The sequence below is a fragment of the Phaenicophaeus curvirostris genome, chromosome 9 (assembly GCF_032191515.1).
Source record: "Phaenicophaeus curvirostris isolate KB17595 chromosome 9, BPBGC_Pcur_1.0, whole genome shotgun sequence".
In the NCBI taxonomy this organism is placed as follows: Eukaryota; Metazoa; Chordata; class Aves; order Cuculiformes; family Cuculidae; genus Phaenicophaeus; species Phaenicophaeus curvirostris.
The window spans coordinates 6,392,100-6,414,154 of record NC_091400.1 but is presented as its reverse complement, the minus strand read 5'-3'; the positions used below and the strand labels follow the sequence as shown (position 1 = coordinate 6,414,154).

The following is a 22,055-nucleotide window of genomic DNA, read 5'->3' as shown; positions in this document are numbered from 1 at the left end:
TCAAGTCTGCTAGGAAAAAAAAAGGGGAAATGAAATTCAGAGCATCACTGAAAAGCTCTGCAACTAGCAAGTCATTTAACAAGAAGGTACTATATTCAGCGTGGTGTGAACAGACATGAAGTAACACAGCTGAACACATCTGGTTTGCTGTCTATGCTGCTGAAAACCAAACAGGTGCAAGTGTTATGAAAAAGAGTTTCAAAGTAGTGAAGAAACCACAAATGATCTAAATATTGGGTAGATGGGGGAAGGGAAGAACAGAAGAGAGTCTCAGAGACATTCCAAGTCTGGTGTAGGCAGATTCCCTGAATTACAATCTAAAAATATTTCCCTTGCAGAACAGCCCTGACCAGATTCTCCATAGAATGCAAGTTGCATTCAAAGACAGAAAACACAATATTTGGAGTCTTAAACTTGCAGAAACCATGTAAATGTAATTTCAATTATGTTGATAATATTATTTCTATTTGAGCTGTGGGTGCCAAGACAAAAATACCCAAAACTAGTATAAGATGCAACCTTGTCTTCGCAAAGAAAATATTATCAACCTGATTGTGCAGAACAATTCCTTCAACACGACATGGAGGAATGCAGTAAAACTCTCAATACAAAAAATGCAAAAGGCTTGCCTAAGTGACAGCCTGCAAATCGAAGCATTTGCTTGGCCTTATCCCAAGACAGTTCCTCTGGTTTTCATCATTCTTGTGCTGAATTTCTGACTCACCAAAGCATTCGCATTCTTCCGCTCTATCTTCAACTTTTTTATCTCAATGGAATGGACCCAATATGGCGATGAAGCTGAAGTCCACCTTCTAAACTCATTTCCACAAAAATCCCTCCAGATTGTGTTTTGGCAAAGCTTCAGCCTAGAAATCTTTCCATTAAGGTTTCATTTCATGAATGCCACCTGAGATTCAACAGCCAAGTGAACAAGTTCTGTGTACAAACTCACTATTCAACACCTGCATAACAGTGACCTTTTAGTCAAGAACAATGTTCAAAGCAAACTCGTAGACCTTGCTAAAGATGCAAAGTGTTTATAGGAGTTTAAAGGGAAAAAATAGTCAAGCTCTTCAAAGCGGAGTCTACTGAGAATTACTAAAAAGACAATCTGCACCAGACTCAGGAAATCCCTGATAGTAAAAGAGCGGGATCTGGGAAAGGAGTCAGGTTAAGCTTCATATATATACTCACACCATTTTTATGCAAGTGTTTGCTTAGGGCTGCAGTCAGAAGCAGGATACTGGACAAGATGCACTCTGAACACTTATCACCACTGTTAGGTAGGATGTAATTTATACAAAAGACTGGGTTCACAAAGAGCAATGTAGAGTAACTTTGTCATCAAGAAACTTGACTCAATGAATTCCCACTGCTATATATAAATATGTAACAAAAAACTGCTTCAGGAAGGTGCAGCTAAGCTGACGCTACTAAGATTCCAATAAGCTACACAGGGTCTTGTGGAAAAAGACATGGAAAGCAGGGATAAACAGGAAGAAAAGAGATTCTGAAAACAATCTGATGCACTTTCAATGGCTCTCTGCAGACAGTAATCTGTCCTTCTTCAAACCACTTGCAGTGCACTTCGCGTGCTTTTATACAACACAAGCAATCCCACCCGTGAGGTTTTGCAAGTGAGCTGCAGCACGTCAAGCTGATATAACAACTCCATTAGGGCAAAGAAGTGGTCTTAAGAAGTGGTCTTGCTCTCCCTGTTCCAGTTCATGCTCTCCCCCTCCTCCTCCTCCACCAGTTCCAGTCTTATCTGAAACCTCACTAAATTCAACTAATTAAAGTAACAGACAAGAAAAGCAGCAAAACTACTAATATTTTTCCGTTGGGTTAGTAGGATGAAACAGCTCGCCAAGGAAGAGCTCAGGTGAAAAAGGCAGGAGGAGTGAGCAGCTGGGAAGCCACAAAGAAGGGAGTGGATGCTGCCCCTTTCAGCATCAGGAAGCTGTTACACATCAGCACAGCCATTTCATGAAAACTCCCTCTAACTCAGCTACTCTTGAACAGAGCTTTTAGCTAAACATGCAAAAAAATGGATTAAAAGGGAAAAACAAAAACCAAACACACCAACCTTGGAATATGTTTTCGGTTAAATGGATTTTTAACTAGTTCTAGATCTTATTCAAACACATCTATTTATATTTGAAAATACAACAGTGTGTATCAAGACTATGCAGACTAATATAATTTCAATCACATTAAAAATGCAGAAGCAATACATACGTTGCTGCAAAAATGTTAAGAGAAGCCCAATAGATGACTAGTAGCAATGACTGGCTAGGTGCCTAGAGCCTGAATTTGCTGAGTAACTAAAAGACCCTCTTCTTCCAAAGTACTGATAATATTTTCTTCATTATTTTTATTTCCTGAATGACTTCAGTTGAGTAAACAACTATTTAAAATTAAGATGCCTTCTGAATATTGAAGAGTCTTGTTGTCATCCTACCTATAATAAAGCGACTGGATGCAAGGGAATGAAAGGTACTGCACTCTTGAGGGAAAAAAAGACCAGAAATGCACTCATCTGTTTACTTACTGTAGATAGTAACGCTTCCTCTTTCTCTCTAAACCACTTGTTTTAAATGCAAAGCAACTTTTCCCCGAGTGCAGTCACCTCATTTGAGTTTGTGTTGTTTAACTACTAAAGACAGTTTAAAGCCCAAAATAGAACCAAACCTTAGACTACTTCCCGCCTGCTCCGTGCTGGTAGGTTCACCTCTTCTAGGGTTTCCTCTAGACTATACAAGCCATTTCAGGTCAGGTGTTTTAAAGCAGATTCCAGGCCCGCTTAAACTTTGATGAACTACATGTTTTGCAAACAACGTTGTGTTAAATGTTTTGCTTTTAAGAAATGTTTTAGAGTTATTTTTGTCTTTCTCTAGAAGGAATCTATCTCTGACAAGTATTAACACCGTGCGCTCGCACAGTGAGCAGATGTTTTATGTAAGCATTTCTAGAAAGTTATTTTGAAATCATACGATCAGTACTACAGCTTCTACACATCATCTATAAACAAGAAAACACTGCTGCAGCATTGAAAGCTATCAATTCAAAATTTAAGACAGGATTAAAAAGGCCAGATTCCTGAAGGGGCCCTACAAGAAAGCTGGGGAGGGACCTTTTACAAGGACCTGTAGTGACTGGATGAGGAGGAATAGCTATAAATCGGAAGGGGGAAGACTTAGATTAGACATTAGGAAGAAATTCTTCATGATGAAGGTGGTGAGGCACTGGCACAGGCTGACCAGGGAAGCTGTGGCTGCCCCACCCCTGGAGGTGTTCAAGGCCAAGTTGGATGGGGCTGTGAGAAGCCTGGTCTGGTGGGAGGTGTCCCTGCCCAGGGGTGGAACTGGATCGGCTTTGAGGTCCCTTCCAATCCAAACCATTCTATTGAAGGAGCTGGTGGATGTGCTGGCCAAACCCCTTTCCATCATCTTCCAACAGTCCTGGGAGACGGGGGAAGTTCCACTGGACTGGAGGCTGGCTGATGTTGTGCCCATCTACAAGAAGGGTCGCAGGGAGGATCCAGGGAACTCCAGGCCTGTCAGTCTGCCCTCAGTGCCAGGGAAAGTCATGGAGCAGGTGATCTTGAGTGCTATCATGAAGCACATGCAAGAGAACCGGGTGATCAGGCCCAGTCAACATGGGTTCACAAAAGGCAGGTCTTGCCAAACTAACCTGATCGCCTTCTATGACAAAGTGACTCGGCTGCTGGATGAGGGAAAGGCTGTGGATGTGTCTTCCTGGACTTCAGTAAAGCCTTTGACACAGTTTCTCACAGCATTCTGCTTGAGAAACTGTCAGCCTCTGGCCTGGACAGGCGCACACTCTCCTGGGTGGAAAACTGGTTGGCTGGCCGGGCCCAGAGAGTGGTGGGAAATGGTGTGAAATCCACCTGGAGGCCAGTGACAAGTGGGGTTCCCCAGGGCTCAGTGCTGGGTCCAGCCCTGTTCAATGTCTTTATCAATGACCTGGATGAAGGCATCGAGTGCACCCTTAGCAAGTTTGCGGACGACACTAAGCTGGATGGAAGTGTCGATCTGCTGGAGGGTAGGGAGGCTCTGCAAAGGGATCTGAACAGGCTGGACCACTGGGCTGAGTCCAATGGCATGAGGTTTAACAAGGCCAAGTGCCGGGTCCCTCACTTGGGGCACAACAACCCTGTGCAGCTACAGACTAGGAGAAGTCTGTCTAGAAAGCTGCCTGGAGGAGAGGGACCTGGGGGTGTTGGTTGACAGCGACTGAACATGAGCCAGCAGTGGCCCAGGTGGCCAAGAAGGCCAATGGCATCTTGGCTTTTATGAGAAACGGCGTGACCAGCAGGTCCAGGGAGGTTCTTCTCCCTCTGTACTCGGCCCTGGTGAGACCGCTCCTCGAATCCTGTGTTCAGTTCTGGGCCCCTCACCACAAGAAGGATGTTGAGGCTCTGGAGCGAGTCCAGAGAAGAGCAATAAAGCTGGTGAAGGGGCTGGAGAACAGGCCTTATAAGGAACAGCTGAGAGAGCTGGGGGTGTTTAGCCTGGAGAAGAGGAGGCTGAGGGGAGACCTCATTGCTCTCTACAACTACCTGAAAGGAGGTTGTGGAGAGGACGGTGATGGCCTTTTCTCCCAAGTGACAGGGGACAGGACAAGAGGGAATGGCCTCAAGCTCTGCCAGGGGAGATTTAGGCTGGACATTAGGAAAACATTTTTCACAGGAAGGGTCATTGGGCACTGGAACAGGCTGCCCAGGGAGGTGGTTGAGTCACCTTCCCTGGAGGTGTTTAAGGCACGGGTGGACGAGGTGCTGAGGGGCATGGTTTAGTGTTTGATAGGAATGGTTGGACTCGATGACCCGGTGGGTCTCTTCCAACCCGGTTATTCTATGATTCCAACTACCTCACAGTCATGCAAACATTATTTTCCCCTCCCCAGGGTAACCTTTTGTAGCATATCTCCCACCAAAAGACAAAGTAAAGAAAACTGTGGATTCTTCTCATGGTTGAGTACCAGAACCCATCATAGCTAACTGCTGCAAGATGACTCTTTGCTGGACAAGTCAACAGGTTATGTAAACTTTGAATGTTTAAAAACATGAACAGGCACACCAGCTTACCAGCAGATATGTAAGCCTTCAGCCTTAGAAGAGTGTAGTATTTTTCAAAAGAATTTGAAATGCTCTGCATGATATTGCTTTATAAAAGATAATGGCCTCATTCTATTTCCCACTTTGCAACAACAATTTCTGTTATTTGCAAGCTAATAATACAAGAGTGTTTGCTTGTATACAGAATTTTAGGAACTGTATTGTAAACATACAACGGATTAAAATCATTAGGACTTAAAAGGCAAGTTGTTTTAAAAAGTGCCCATGTAAAATGTAGAGAAATAACAAGCATTTAAATAAACAAATTCCATTGGATAGTAAGAAATAAATTTCTCGGCAGTTTAATTTTTCAGCTGTGTTTCCAACTCAAACATTTCATCTTTGTACTGCAACAAAGAGATGCGAAAGTGCGTGAGTAGAAATCAATTACAAAAGTGAAACTAGCTTGTCTGTTTTTACTACTTGAGGAAAAAGGTTTTCAAATGCCTGTTCTGTATATCTTGGCAGCTAAAATTATTTGTGTTACTTAAACTTAGAAATCCTTTAATTAATTTCCTTTCCAACTGACTCAGTTGCGGGCAACCTAGCCAGAGAAATTTACTTCAAGTAGAGAAGGATGCTGATGTACACAGCGATTGCCCTTGGAAATTCTTCACAGGGGTGGCAGCCTGCATTTGTGCTTCAGAAATGCCTTCCACAATGAGGTGCTGACCTGTAACACGGAACACGGGCAGTATCACAGTACAAATAAAGGCAAGGCTAACTTCTGGATACAAAGACAGAAGTAAAGTAGCTAATGTTCTCAAGCTAGGGTTCGATAAAGAGCTGAGAACACCACCTGTATGTGTAACAAGAAGAAAAAAATATACAAAAGACAGAAGCAAGTCACATATTCCTTCATGATACATCAATCTACTTAATTTCTCTCCAAAACTGTTACACGTGATCTCTATCAAGAACAAACACATACAGAAATTACATACTTTAACACAAACTTAACCAGAAGAATTCGACAAATGAAATAGTTCAGGAAAAGAGGTTCCAGAAGCAATAATGTCTGCAGTATCAAACAAACCTACAAAAAGTTCCTAAAGGGCAACACCAAACCCAGGAATGCAACATGTCACCAATGTTTCTTCTTCACACACTACTATTAATTTAAATTTATGCAGTACTATCCCCTGTAGAATCTCAGAAGCTGTTTGCTGGATTACATTTAATAACTGAGCCACAAACAGCCCCAGGTGAAATACTGACAGTTGTGTGATACAGCTCAACCAGCTGAATCCGTCACAATTTCTTCAACGTATGTAGAAACGTGATATGGTGTGGGGTTTGGTTTTGGGTTTTTTTGCAAACATCAGCCCATGGTTTCTAGTACGATTCTTTGATTTGTAAAAGATTCAAAGAGGCTGCTGGACTTAAACTGAAGTGTCAAAGCAGGTCAAAATTATAATTCCTTAGCCTCTCCCAGGGGAAATTCCCAGGATTGCCAAGATGCTAATGCCAACTCAGAATTCATTTTGATCAGAAAACACACCACATAATTTAATTTTTGCCTAGCAAAAAAGCATTTCTGTGGCTGTAGCAGAATCCATTCCAATAGCTCCTACAGGGGACAAAGACTCAGCCCAACAACCGACAGCCTCACCGCATTTCTTCATTCCTGTTATCACATACAAAAGCTGCCTGTACTGGACATGGCTGGTAACAAAGTTCAGCAGTTTCAGACGCGCCCAGGAGTTCCTGCCACCAAGAACATGTTATCTTGCGTACTTTACATACCAAGACACAGAAGAAAGACAAACCCTGGTGGCCTGAGGAAGATCTATTAGAGACACAGACAAGGGCACTCCCCAAGCTTTGCAAAATCAGTGAGCACAGGGTCCAGCTTCAGTAACACTTAACTTACTCATGCAGTGGCTCAGTTAACAGGAAAAAGTCCTGCATCAGCTTTTAAAAACAGGGCACAGGAATTACTACTTGCAGTATTACAAGGGCTTTCACAATTTTTTTCCACGCTTGAAGAGAGCTGAAGCAGTTTCTTAACTGCACGAAGCTTATGTTCCCCTTCTCCCTAAAGGGACTAAACTATGCTTACATTTTAAAAACTGATGATGCATAGAAAAAAACCTTAGTGATGATAGAATTTCCCTTTTATGAGGCATGTATCTTGTTCAAATGCTCCTTGAAAACAGTCTGATAAAGACATGTTTTCCATGAATCAGAACTTATTAGGAACAACTCAAGAGTTCTTCATATACAGCTATTCCAACACACTTTTCGTAATTAACTATTTAAATAGCCACTTTCATCCTATTTCACCATCCTTTAAACTTTTGAACGAGGTTTGGAGAGACAAATAATATTCATTAAATAGTCATAAGAAACACCAGCCACGCATACTACATTTTATATTGAGTCCATGTATTCATGACTTATAAAAGGCTGTGGCTTTCATAAATCATTAACCTACATTGTTAACTGTTACAGCATCCAACAGCTTGCTCATGGTAATAGCGTATAGCTACCTATTCTATCCCGTATTACCATGGCCACACCCCTCTGTAACATGCCCATAATCTGTTTATAACTTGCAACATTTCAGAAATGATTTATTAAAAAAAAATCTTAAAATTAAATATGCCCCTCTATCTTTTTTTTTCTTAAACCATCTGGGCTCTGAAGACACAATATGTGAAAGCACAAGGCAAAGACAAAAACAAGATACATCTTATTTTATGATGACAGATGAAGAAAAAGGACTTTTGTTCTTTAAAAAAAAAGTATCAAGGTATTGATTACTCTCAATATAAGCTAACATTGCAGCAGTATGATCAAGAGCATAATATTACGAAGTTTTAAATGAAGAGGGGCACCTGGAGAAGTGGCAGTTTATGTACACTTAACTGAATCACAAGATGAACTTAAGCATAAAATTAAGCTTTCAATCAGTGTAATCGCTTACCAATTTCAGCAGGTAGTTGCTTGATTTTGTTCTCTCGTATGCTAAGCATGGTGAGTTTTGACAAGTTTTTGATATCCTTTTCCACAGTAGTTATACGATTAAAGCGTAGGTAAAGAGTGGCGAGAGAGCTTAGCCTGTACACCACCGAAGGGATTTCTCTAAGTTTGTTATGCCGCAGGTCAAGCATGCGCAGTTTCTTCAAGTTATCAAGAGAGTCAGGCAAACTGGTGAGCGAGTTTTCACTCAGGGCCAGTGTCATCAGGTTCACAAGACAGCCCACCTCTGCTGGTAGGGACTGCAGTTTGTTACTGTATAAATAAAGTTCTGTTAACTGCGTTAGCTCTTTGATAGCTGATGGAAGCATGTGTATAGACCTCTTGGACAAGTCCAAGCGCATTGAATTCTCTTCCCGGCATTTATTTAGCTCTTTGATGACTTCAGCATTGCTGGATTTTTTGCGGGTACCTGTGGCTGGATTAGGTCTTTTTATCGTATTGTCCACTGAAAAAGCTACCCCAGGCTGCGTGCTACTGGAGTCCTTCTTTCCATCTTTGGCATCTTTCCCTTTGGTTTTAGGCTCCTTTTCTTTGCTCTCTTTCCCAAACCCTCCAGAGGCTTTGGCCTCCTTCTCCCTTTCTTTTGATGACGGGACTTTTGGATCTTTCTCTTTACAGTCCTTTTCTTTTCCTAGATTACTACTCATGGTGACCCAGCGTTTAGCAAGCACCACATGAAATCCGTTTCTGAAGTTCACAAGAACAATTCACTGTTGAGACAACAAGGATCCTTAAAACATGTAAGCGTTGAACCAAGGGAGGAGCTTCAGAGTTGAGATACCCATTTGCTACATATTGGTTCTGAAGGCACTCTTTCCTAATCCCAGTATCAGGAGACTCAGCTGTAGAGATTAGAAGGTCAAATGCTCCGTCTTAGTATTTCTGTAACACAAAGAACAGAAGCCAAAGTTAGTGTAAATATAAAACTTAACTTTCAGTTAAACGTTGAGTGTTTCTACATTAAGCCTATGCACACCAACCCAAGTTAATGATTTGTCCTTCTCTTCAAAAGTCAATGAAAAAAACAGTGCTAAACCAAAAATACTACACATATTGCTCAAAAGACCCAGTGTGGTAAAAGAGCTATACTAAGTAGTATACATGAGGAAAGAAAAATAACAATTCTTTAACAAAATACTGCCTTTATTTGAGTCTCCAGCTTACATCTTAGCTTACATCTTAACATAACACCCTGGTCATCAACATGAATATTCTCTCTCCCCTCCATGCCCAATCAGTCAATAAAGATCTGCTATAATTTTAAGCGCCTGCCTCTTCAAACAAAATTGTACAGGCTTATTCTTTCAGTACAGAGGAGCCTAAATTTGATCTACAGTGAAATCTAATATGCTACTGTAACACGAACACTTTGCCTCAAGATCTCCCTTCTGACTGGCTCTGAACAGCAGGTCTCTGCTTTTAACGTGGAGCAGAACATTGTCACCAGCTTCATGTTCTTTGAAGATGCAAACACAAGGATTTTTAAAATAATCCTATCAAAAAGCCAGCTGAAAGCTCAGAAGAAGTAATATATTATGCTTCAAGACAAGAAAAATTCTCAAGGAATTTCTCATGAGAGTAGGATATAACACATCTTTAAACAGTATCCTGAATTTTCCCCCTCTCAATGATTATAATGTAGCCCAATAAGTGAGCAGATGTCTGAAGCCTATAAAGTCCCATTTACATTTTTACAGAATCAGCATGCATCACAGAAAGTAGCTTTGCTTCACGTTTCAATTCAAAGCACAGGACATGCCCAAGAACGTGGTGACTCTGAATATTCTGGGGAAGTTTTTGAATGTATCTTTGCGGAAGAAAATAAATGGTCAATCAACGGCAACAATAATTTCATGTCCCCACATTAGTCCACTTTTTAACCTAGAATCAACTTTCTCTGATGAAGAAAATTGGCTTGTACCTCAGAAAAATACCTTTTTCCCCCCACAGCCACAAGAGCTACCCATAAAACCTCCACAGGAGCTGTGCCACTGTTCTGGCATTCCATCTTCTGCACAAGTTCATAAAGCTTATAATCAAAATCAATTAAATAATACTTGGCATACTTAAGCCATCAGCAAGCACTAGAAATGCAAACATTTCTTAGCAAAGCTCAAGTAACTATTTTTAATTGCATAGTTATGCTACATATGCTTGCCTTCAAGTATAAACAAGTGCTTGGAGAACACAAAGGAGCACGCTTTGCTCAACATATTTGTTCACATTTAAAAAAAAAAAGTAAAGAAAAACCTATTCAAGGAGGTAAGAAGGTCAAGCCATGTTACCTCTGCTGAAAATAAAGCTGTTCATTAACAAAGCTCCAAAGAGAACCTCTCCTGGGAGATGGCTTCCAGTCCCTTACCTTGATTCATTACTGCTGCGGCACCACAAAGTGCACCACAAACCCTATAACATCAAACCACCCCACTGCCTCCAGCTACTGGGTTCTGGTCAACTCTGTTGTAAAGGGCCATGACTGTTTACTAGCACCAGCAAGGAACAACCACCTTTAACTTGGAAATTTTCTCAAATGCAGTTTTCTAAATACACAAGCACAAGCTGATTCCTTACTGCATCCTTAAGATTTCCATCATCCATTAACCTGACCTGCCCTCAAGATTATCAGCCTCACTACATTATATCTGAAAACTTCCTTGTAAAACTCCAGCAATAGGAAATGTCATGACTCCAAATGCAAAAATGCAGCTGAATAAAGAGTGCGAGCTTGAAATACCCGACAACTTCTTTTCAATATGCAAGGTAACACAAAGAACTGAGAATTAACACGGTTTCTAAATTCTGATAACAGACAGAAAACTCAGCCATCCAGCAATGCCAGGCAGCTACTGCTCTACATCAAGCCCCTACAGTGCAAAATACTCAAAGGGCTGCTGCTCTCTAGGGCTTTCAATTTAATCAAATTTAGGACCCGCCAAGAGATTTGTTTCATTTCTTATGTGCCCTGCAGCTGAAGGAGGTTTTGAAAGAGCCTCAGAAACGAAAGGCAGCTGGAGATTAGCACTGCTGAAAGCAGCTCGGTAGTGCAAATGCTCCAAATAATCTGCACGCACTTCACTGTCTTCGTTAGCAATTTCTTTAATTGAACCTAAAAAAAGGTGAAGGGAGGCTCCCTGTTTCAATATGTCAGTTTAACATTTCATTTTGTAGCAAGGAACAAAAATCTTTTGCCTATACAAAAGGATAAAAAATGAAGAGTCATTAAAAACATCATCTGAAACGCATAACAAAAATTCAAAGCATTAGAAAGGGTCACGACTTGGAGACTTCAACACCACCTCACAGTTAAAGGGGCAGGTAGCTTGCAGGGAAGCCACAGGCAGCCGTGGTTTTCTAACACGTGGAAACCGGAGCTAAGCTCACATTGCAGCAGGTCTTCAAAATACACTCCCTGTGCAGGGTGACAAAAGCTAACAGTTAAATGTACCCCATCTGTGGCATTTTTACTTCTTTACTGAGGTTTTTAACTATTGCCTGAGACTGTAAAATGTACTTAGAATAGCTTGAGAAGGTTTAGTCTCTCTTTCTATCACTTATAAGAAAAAAAAAGAAAACTTAGGATGAGACCTTTACCAGACAAAACACAATAAAAGCCAATGCAGGGGGAATCACATCAAATTAAATGCCTCGAGTAGAACAGCCTCACTTCTCTTAGTCTGAGACACCCCTAAGACACCGATATCTGCCCTTTCCCTCCCACACTCCCCAGGGCAGGATCCTGACAGCAGAAGGTCCTGCCACCCTGCAGAGTGGTGGAGACGTCCAAATGTTTAGCATTCCTTGCTGACTAACCCCTCAAATTGCCCAAATCTGTGAAACAACTGCTCTAGACTGTCCTGCAAGGCCCGTATGTGCCCTTGCATCATAACACAGAACCTAACATAGGACCTAAACGACTGCATGAAACTCATCCCATCTCTCATACACTATAACTTTTAATACTTGCCATTGCAACCTATCTAAATCTATTTTTAACATATTTACTTGCAATACAAATGAGAATATGTTTGATGCAGTAAGTTTTCAGTTAGCAGGACTAAAATCTTGCTATTTCACACATTAAAGACTGAGTTTTCACACAAAACTCAACAGGGGAACTACACTCAGAACACCCTAAATCCCACCAGCACACACAGCGACGAACCACTCAAATTCACACAAGCAGCACTAGAGAGTTGTTTCTACTGCAGGTCATTCAAGCTGATGGGATTACTCAGATACATCAAGTTAAGCATGTATGTAAACTTTCAGTGGACATGAGCATAATTACATGTACTTCAGAGGAAGCTAAATGCGTTTCAAAAGGTTATTCATATTTTTCAAGCCCTTTTTGGTTACAAGACAAGTCATCATCAATTCTAAACTACAGTCAGACAAGCCTTCATTGTATCTCAAAAGGAGAGCTTCTTTTACAGATATTTTTAGCAAAAGGAAATTCAGTGAAATTAGCCAGCACTGCCAACTACTTCCATTTTCCAACCCAGTTCCAACTGACTTCCTGTCAATATTAATTGACATAAAAACATTTAACGATCGTGTGCTGAAGAATTTGGAAAACTGAATAAGACTCTTGCTTGGCGCAGCATATGAGGGAAAATAAAACCTCAGGAAAAGTTAAGGAATATACTCTCTTCCTTGTTCCAAGTATTTCATTATTTTTTTTTTAAGTAAAATAGTTGTAAATATCTATAAATAACCAGCACCAGAGTTTTGATTTGCTCCTCTTGGTGTCTGGTGAACATAATCCAGATGTGTTTATTTTTTCTGTCAACTATAACTGACAAAACTTCAGAAATGCAAACAACTTCAGCCTAAACTGTACCACCTCCCTTAGCTGCCTGAAAAAGAACAACACATCGACTTTGTATATTTTACTGATTTTTTTTCATATGTACAAGTAACTGAAAAGAGATTTCAGTTACTCTGAACAACAGAACCCAAAACATTTATGCATTAAATGCTTTATGAAAAACATGGTAATGTAGGAACAATCATGCCTGAGATTCTAGGAATAACGCTAAACTAATCACCTGCAACATGGTAGTATAAATATTGATGCTTCCTGGTCATTATTTAATACAATATGAGGCTTGAGATAAAGGATTTCACTCAACTACTATTCAAAGATGACTGTAAAAAGACTTAACTGTCTCCTACCCACCACTGCAGAGTCGATTTAATACCTCTCCCAAAAAATAACCCACTGCCAATATTATTGCACAGCCTTGTAAGGATTTCCTCCCAATTATATCTTTTCATTTTCATGCAAACATTGAGGTTGGAAAAGACCTCCAAGATCATCCAGTCCAACCATCAACCCAGCATCACCGTACCTACTAAATCACGTCCCAAAGTGCCAGGTCTACGTGCTTTCTAAACACCTCCAGGGATGGGGACTCCCCCATTTCCCTGGGCAGCCTCTTCCAACACTTCACTTCTCTTTCAGTAAAGAATCTTTTTCTAATATGCAGTCTAAACCTCCTCTGGCACAACCTAAGGCTGCTTACTCTCATCCTAAATTTTTATTCTATATGGATAGACTCTCAAGCAGTTTGCTCTCTAATAAAATGCTACATCAGGTGACCAAACCCCAAGTGCCAGATAAGACAAGCCAGCAAGAATGGCCAAAGCTCACGTCACTGACAGCACCAAGGTCCCACATGTCCATCTGCTCCTGCCCTGGAGCTGTGCGATCCCTCCAGAAACGGCTGTGGCTGCACCAGAGCTACTCTCGGTAGCCCCTCAGTTCCCAAAGGATGCTTTAAAAAGTGACTTATAAGTATGCACAAGCTCCTTGTATGTTCACAGAGATGGCTTGAAGAAATCGTTAAATGAAATAAAATATTCTCCGACTGCTGAAGTATTTCCCCCTCTCAAGTTATAGGGCTAACCAACTCCAGCCTTTTCTGCCAAAAGGAATACCACTGTGGCACATCATCTTATAAAATGGTCATTTCACAGCTCCGCTTAAACACTTACTTGTTTCTGGTTTATGTTTCAGTAGACAAAAGAGGCATTTGAAATCATAAACGTTTCTAATATACTGAGCGTGTGATATCAAAGGCATCGTTTTCACTAAAGCCTAATACATTACACTTAAATAAAATACATTTTACTACTTCTGTAATGTAGCAGAAAATCTACAGGCCTGCATTTGAAAGGAAAATTCCTTTCTATGTGTATAGTTTTATATCGTGGAACAGAAATGATTTTTCTCTTCGTTCTGTGTTTGTACTAACCTTAACCCAAAAGGGACACACCATAGCTTGGGCTTTTCAACCCAATTAACAGGCAAGGATCACTCCAAATATTAAATACATCGAAGAAATAAGGAACCGGTTCATACTTGACACTCCAAAGTAAGGAGAGAATTATTCCACTACATAATAAAAAAGGAAATGTTTTGAAATGGCAATTCTGATCTAGGAAGTACTAATTAGTCAGACCAAAGTGACTTTTAACAACAAGGTGGAGTTCAAATGCTATCTAGGATCTGCCACAGCACCTGTTCACAAACAAACAACAGAAAAAAAAAACCCTACCCTCTTAAAAGCACACACTTTTCACTCAGAACAGCATGGAACATATCAAAAACATCTCATACTCCACTACACCACAAACATGAACACATCAATAGGCAACAGATGAAATTTAAAGTTGAGCCCAAGTGGCTCTAACAACTTTCCATTCTCAATACCACATATGCAAAAAAAGAGATGGTCACTACTTTCTTTTCAAAACCCAAATAGCTGGAGTCAACAAGTTGCTTGCCAGCACAGCACATTCTGTCCTACAATTTACTAGCTTCAAACATCTGACCTACAGAGTTTTCATCTGTGTAAGTGCATTTGAGCTTCAGCCGCTGCAGCCCCCACGGCTCAGCTGGGAGCAAACTGCCGAATCGGTCACCAGGCGGTCGCACGGCTCCTCTCGACACAAAACCTCATTCAGAGGTAGGGAGACAGCACGGGAACGACCAGCCGTCCCACTGCCACACATCAAAAACATCGCCTAATCTATCATGACAAAAGTAGTGCTCCTGACACGCGCCAGCGAGACACTTTCTCTTCTTTTGGAAAGAAAACTCCATTATTTCAGCACACAGGATGGTTGACAGCAGCAGCATAATACTGGAATGGTTCTTTGTGGCAGCTGCGGTGGCTGGACTGTTCAACGGAGAAGACTGACCATTAAATCATCTCGGTCCTGTAAATGAACGGCCAGCAGATGGTAGCTTACAGACTACCAATCTAGCCTGATTTCAATAGAACTGGATGTGTCCCCACTTTCCCCCCTAATCCCATCTCACATGGAGGGAGCAGCTTGTTGCCTCCCTGCACGCACAGCCCGAGCCTGTGGAGATGGGTCAGTGAGGAGGCTGGGACTCTGACAGCCCACTAAGCCCTTTAGGATATCTTCATCTGCCAAAGGACTGCAGCCAAGACCATTCCCTGCCTGCTTGCCACTTCCACAGCTGCAGAACAGCTGAGCATAACCCGATCTCACATTCAAACAAAACCTGGAGGTCGAGGGAACGACTGCATAAACATCAGTCCAAGAGGACAACCAAACTATCTCTGAAAGCTTGCTTACGCTTGACATGTGGTGTCTTAAATCTGCAGACGCATCTGTAACTGTAGGTACCTAATTACCTATGTGTAATTAAACCTGAAGACACCATAAATAAGCGAATCTGCGAATCTGCTTCAAGAGGTGTTCAAAGGTTCATTGCTTTGTACGTGGAGAACCAGACGTATCTCCTAGGACATCCCATCCCAGCTTCCAACACAACCACACCCCCAGAGCAAAAGCGCAGGCACGCAGTCATTACTGCCAGTTCTGAAGTTTTCGAATCCATCTTTTCATTCTGTGGTCACCAGATTTGCTGCTCTCTGGACTACTTCATTGCACTAAATGCCAGGTCACATATCAAAGTCCAGATTTATCATGACAAAAAGGCTCCACGCCAGCAGATAAATGTCCCCTTGCACCTTAAATTCCTAGGAGGCAGAAATAATCTTTTGTGCCCTGCCTTCGAACTCATCTAGCAAGTCCAAAAGTAGACATACTGTGATTCATTTTATGCCGTTCAACATCATTTTTAGGAAGCATTTTCTTTTTTTCTCCTTTACAGGGAAAAAAAACCTACTATTTTTTGACCAAGGTATGAAGTACCATTTCATGTTTTGTAGAAATAGACTCCAAGAGCAAGTACAAAGAACTCTGCTAACTCCACGTGGCAGCTTATTTTAATATGTAAAAAGGTACTTTCTGCATGTGTGGTCCCCCAGCATGTACCTTTTGGGCTGCATGTCTCCGTTTCCATGGTAACTCATTTTATCAGCAGGCTTGGAATCCTGCATAATACATGAAATTTGAAAGTCGTAACTTGCTAGATGAAACAGATTTCCCAGTCTTAGTACATGTCCTAACTGCTAGATATGCCTAAAAAAAAAAAAAAGTTATGCTAAATGGACAATATTAGTCTGGGAAAATCCAGTTCGCTCAGGTTTGGGACCATACAAATTCTGTATCTATAGCAGCACACAACCTTCCACAAGAGCAAGTGCTCCACTCTACTCAACACCCTCCCTTTGAACAAAGATCTCCCTGCTGCAGCAAAAACTTACTTTTCACTACAAGAAAACTTCACTATTATCACCACGCAGCACCCAGGCACTACCATTCGGATCCCTCAGCAGTTCCTACAAACAAAAGAAGCAGCCTGCCACATGCGGCTTTGTTCCAGATCTGATAGAAAATGACCCTGGACTCACCAAAGGCGATGATGCAAACTTTAAACCGGCATCAAATATTTCTCTTTTATTCATCATTTCCTCTGAACAATAAAAACAACATATCAAAACAAACCAAATCAAACTGGGGACTAAACAAGAATGATGGGAAGGAGAGAATGGAAACACACAAAGCAACAGTAGAGTAACGTATTATCTATAATTATCCATATTATCAACAACTTAAGTTATGTTGATCCTACAAAAACTGGGAAAAGACACACATGGTAAACCCCATCTCAGCTAAATAAAACATCACTCCATTACTATCTTAGGTAGCATCCTACCCTAGCTCCTACCTACAGCAAAGAACTATCTAGTGATAAAGCAGAAGTATTGTTTATTATAGCATTCGTCTTTGTTTCTGTGTCTCTGAATGTGGTGCAGCGACTTTGCTCATCATCTTCAACATGCTTTTAGGTAGCAATTATGACCATCTCACAAAGTTCACTGCTGGATGACTCTCAGTCTCTTGAATTTTCTGACCATAATTAGTGACTGTGTAAGTCACAAGATCCTTTTGCAGAACATTACTATGCTAGGAAAAAAGCTTACGTAAAAATCAACTTAAAACGTGCTTTTAGCACAATCCTGAACACAAAAAGGAGCGATGACTCTTTACCTTCTATGTTCTAGCAAACAAAGCCACAATAACTACACACGGCAGCTCGGCACCGCACAATATCTGGCCCCTGTTCAATTTTGTTTGTAGCTAAGATTATTTGCAGTTCTTGATCTTCAGCTAAGATGAGAAAAGCCTGGATATATTTGTCTTACTAAACACCTAGTTTAAATATAACTATAACATTTACTTTCTCACTAACACAGGTGAGTTAGGAAGATACACCAGTGTCTGGTAAAGTGAGAAAAAAACCCCAAACATATTTACCCACAAGTTTCCAGTTACAAACCTCCTCGCTTTTAGAAGTCATTAACATATTTTACATTTAACCTGCTCTCAGAAAATAAACATCTCCTTGAACAGAACAGCATTCTTCACAGAGAAAAGATAACCATAATCACAATCAAATCTCCTCCAACTTAGGTGTACATTTCCACTTCATTACAGCTAAATTAAATTAAAAGAAAATTTATTTGAAAACTGCACAATGATCAGCTCAAGCAGGTTTCTTCAGGATGCCATATTCTTCCAAAAGCTTACATTGTATATTTAAATATTAAAGGAAACCAAAACAGATTTAGAGTTTGGGCTCACAAGCCCTTTTAGAAGCTTTCAACTGTTTTCCCCTGTGAGCCAAACAGAATTAAACATCATGTCATAATGTGCTAGCAGTCCAGAAAGACAACCATATACTGGGCTGCATCTGAAGAAGCATGGCCAGCAGGGTAAGGGAGGTGATTCTGTCCCTCTACTCTGCTATCTCGAGACCTCATGCGGAGTCCTGCATTCAGTTCTGGAGTCCTCAGCACAGGTAGGACATTCAGCTGGTACAGCGAGTCCAGAGGAGGCCATGGAAATGATCAGAGGGTTGGAGCACCTCATCTACAGTGACAGGCTGAGAGAGTTGGGGTTGTTCAGCCTGGAAAAGAGGAGGCTTCAGTGAGACCTTAGAGCAGCTTCCAGTACCTAAAGGGACTCCAGGAAAGCTGGGGAGGGGGCTCTTGATCAGGGAGTGCAGGGATAGAATGAGGGGGAACCGTTTTAAGCTGAAAGAGGGAAGATTCAGATGAGATCTTAGGAAGACTATTTTTCCACGGAGGGTGGTGAGGGCCTGGCACAGGTTGGCAGGGAAGCTGTGGCTGCCCCATCCCTGGAGGTGTTTAAGGCCAGGTTGGATGCAGCTTTGAGCACACTGACCCAGTGGGAGTCGCAGGGGGGGTTGGAAACGGATGATGTTTAAGGTTCCATCAGATCCACACCATTCTATGATTCTATAAATCACTGGAATATTATTTAAGCCAACAGATGCATACTATAGGTAGCAGGTATACTGCAGGTAGCACTGCATGAGGCTGCATGCAGACAATACCCTGTGGCAACGGCTTCTTTAATGATGTGGAACTTCTCTAGACTTCACTCCCAAAAGCTGATGTCTACCAGTAGCTGCCTGCCAGCCTGTAGGGCTTGGGGGGTTATTTTGGTGAGCCTGGAGGAGACACGAATAAAAGGAAAAGGTAAGAGTGTTTATTTGATTGGGCTGTTTATAAGGCTGAGAGCTGGTAAAAGCAGGTTGCTTTGTTCATGTCAAAGGTAACCTCAACGCCCATCTCATATCAACTACAGTGGTTTTGGTTTAGATTAGGGACTAGAAATCTATTAAGACGAAGTTCAGTGCCACAGTAAATTTCACCACATATTCAATCCTGGCCATTTTGAAACCTCCAATACAAAAACTGCAAGGAATTCCTCTGGCAACAATATTCTGAGTGTTTCATAAGCCCTGAGCCTGTTTCACCTCCTCAACTCCTACACATCAACTTCTTTTGCTATAAGGCATTCCCACAGAGCAAGTCAAACAGTGGCCAAACAGGCCTTTCCTACCTGGCTGAGACACCTTCCTACCATCCTGCCCACCTTCCATGAATTCACAGTAGCCATGCAGAGGAGGAGAGCTCCTGCCTGGAGGACAGGCAAGAAATACAGGAGCTAGAACAAGAACGTGGATGAGAAGCTGACGGGAACGGGTGGTGGGCAAGAGGCGGCTGGTAAGAAACTCCTCGTAAGAGAGTATCACAGATATAAAAATACTAAGACAGTAATTAGTCAACAAGCACCACTCCTGCTCCTACACACTACGTGGAGGAAGGGTCTTAAAGAGGGTAGAAGTACATAGTGATAAGAGATGTATTAAACACTTTCTGACAAGCATGGTCACCTGAAGCACTAGAAGCCATCTTATTCACACCCATCTAATTTTTGACTGCTTTATACTGTAAACTTAATTTTCATAACTTCTTTAGAGTATTTTGTAGTTTTTTTCCAAATCAACATTTGATGCTTTAGCATTACAAAAATCACGAATGACAACATTTTCATTCCTTGCAAGTTCATCCACATTCTTACAGATTCTAGTGACAATCCCAGAGATTTCTTCCCCAGGACAGAAGATAAAACTGGAACAAACACGGAAAAGAAAGCAAGCTCTGTTCACCTTCCAATGACCTAAGCACAGACCTGCCAGGAACACTCCTTGAGGAACCTTACCCACACAACTCCACCTTAAGCCCCAGCTCGACACACAAAAGACTCCAAACAGCTCTGAACACTATTCAGCTCATAACCAGAAGCCTGATTACAACATTATTTCACATATACTAAGAATTCTGGAAAATGCATGATAAATAGAGTAACTTCACAGGAACAAGATGTTTTCCTTCCAAAGGAAAAAAAAAAAATAAAAGAAAACCACTGTGATCCTTTCCAAGCAGATTCTTCAAAATCTGTTCAGATGAGGCATCCTCTTTTTCTAAGAAAACAAAAGGTCTTCAATGACATTTTCACCAGAAATAGTGAAAAACATGATTTCTGCTTGCCAAAAACGAACTGGATGATAAACTTTCTGTATGGTAAAAGTAAAAAGTAGCTGCAACATTAATCCAGAAAAAAGTAAAAAATTTAGACATACAAACTGAATTAAATACTCTACAAGTATGATATATGTACAAATAAGCCTTTTACCTCACCACTTGCTGATAAATTAATGGACACTGCAAAAAAAACTGAGGAAAAAGCAAGCTAGCTTACAGCTACATTGAAGTTTCTATCCCCCCACCCTAGCAAAATAATGACATTCATGCACCCTATTGCCCTTTGTTTTAGACAACAAATGTCATCTATAAATGTCTCAGTAACTCAGAAAGGAATCATCTGATCTGTCTGTGAACATTTAAGAGTTATCATAAGACAAATGCCTAAGATAAATGGCAACCTTTACACTAGTTCAGGCACAACAGTGCTCCGCCAGACCTGCTGGGCTCCAGATACCTGTGCCTTGCAAAATCTGTATTTATTAAAGAAACGGAGCAGAAGAGAGCACAAGACCATGTGAGCTGAGAACAGGGGATCCACTGTATTTGGATTGCCCACACCAGCTCTTCTCCAACTTACACAGAGCTGAAGACAGCCCTTAGCTTCTCGCAGTGCACTCCCATACCACACCCAACCTCCAACGCACAGCTCACCAAAGCCTGGGTTTTCCCTTTGATGCACAGGGCAGGAGATGAACGTTTCAATCACCTCAGTGACATCCTCAGAAGCAGCACAGGTTGAATTAATCCAGATTAAAAGAGAGCTAGTTAGCCCTTTTCAAAACAAGTATAACCCAAAAGTCTTAGGCGCATGCAGAAAGCACTCAGAAAAGGTACACAGACTCATGAACTGACTAGAAGGACTGAACACATTTTTGTATGACAATATGTTCTAGAACAATATGCACAAAATCAAGGTATGATATTTGTATGTGAACACTATGAGGATACAACGAAAATAACTTAGAATTGAGAAAAGAGCTCCTAAACAAGAAATAAGAAGAAAATGAAACACTGGGGAGGTGCTGAACCTCTAAAAAACAAGTAGAGAAAGAATAGTTTAACAAGGACGTTGATTTTATCAAATACTTACATATTTGTTCCTTTTTTCTCAACCCTTTCCAAAATACTGGAAAGGGAAGAAGAAAAATACACAGAATGGCACTCCCAAGGAGAACAGAAAAGACCAGAGAAGAAACATGAGCACAGGTAGAAGACAGACAACAACCACCAGCATCTGCTTGGAGTGAGAGCAGTGGATGCAGATTGCAAGGAACTAGAAATGTGAAAACAGACAGGAATCATGACCAGAAAGCAGCAGAAGATAGACAGGGAGGACAACAGAACTAGAGAAGACATGGGGAATAGGACCTAAATTGGTCTGTCATCTGCAACGGGGCATGGTCATCACCGCTGTCTCAGCATACGCTCTCTTCGCAGCAAGGCACAACATGACAGGGCTATATTCCTCCTGTCCCACAACTTTATCCATACCTCCCTTTACTGCGAGGCAAGAAACAAATTACATCAAGTCTTTTATTCCTATATGGGGCTGAAGAACTAGCATGCGTATGATGAAACCTTCTCCTCCCTAACAGCCTCCAGCTTCTGTGATTCCTGGCCATAAG

General features: G+C 41.3%; 1 protein-coding gene across 1 annotated transcript in view; it reads right to left on the bottom strand.

Annotated features, from left to right (window-relative positions):
• SHOC2 (SHOC2 leucine rich repeat scaffold protein) overlaps positions 1-22,055 on the bottom strand; it is a 66,122-nt gene that overhangs the window by 30,677 nt on the left and 13,390 nt on the right. Inside the window, exon 2 of the mRNA XM_069864231.1 lies at positions 8,070-9,007. Coding sequence (XP_069720332.1) covers positions 8,070-8,772 — 703 coding nt within the window. The 5' untranslated portion in view covers positions 8,773-9,007. The remainder of the gene's footprint in view (positions 1-8,069; positions 9,008-22,055) is intronic.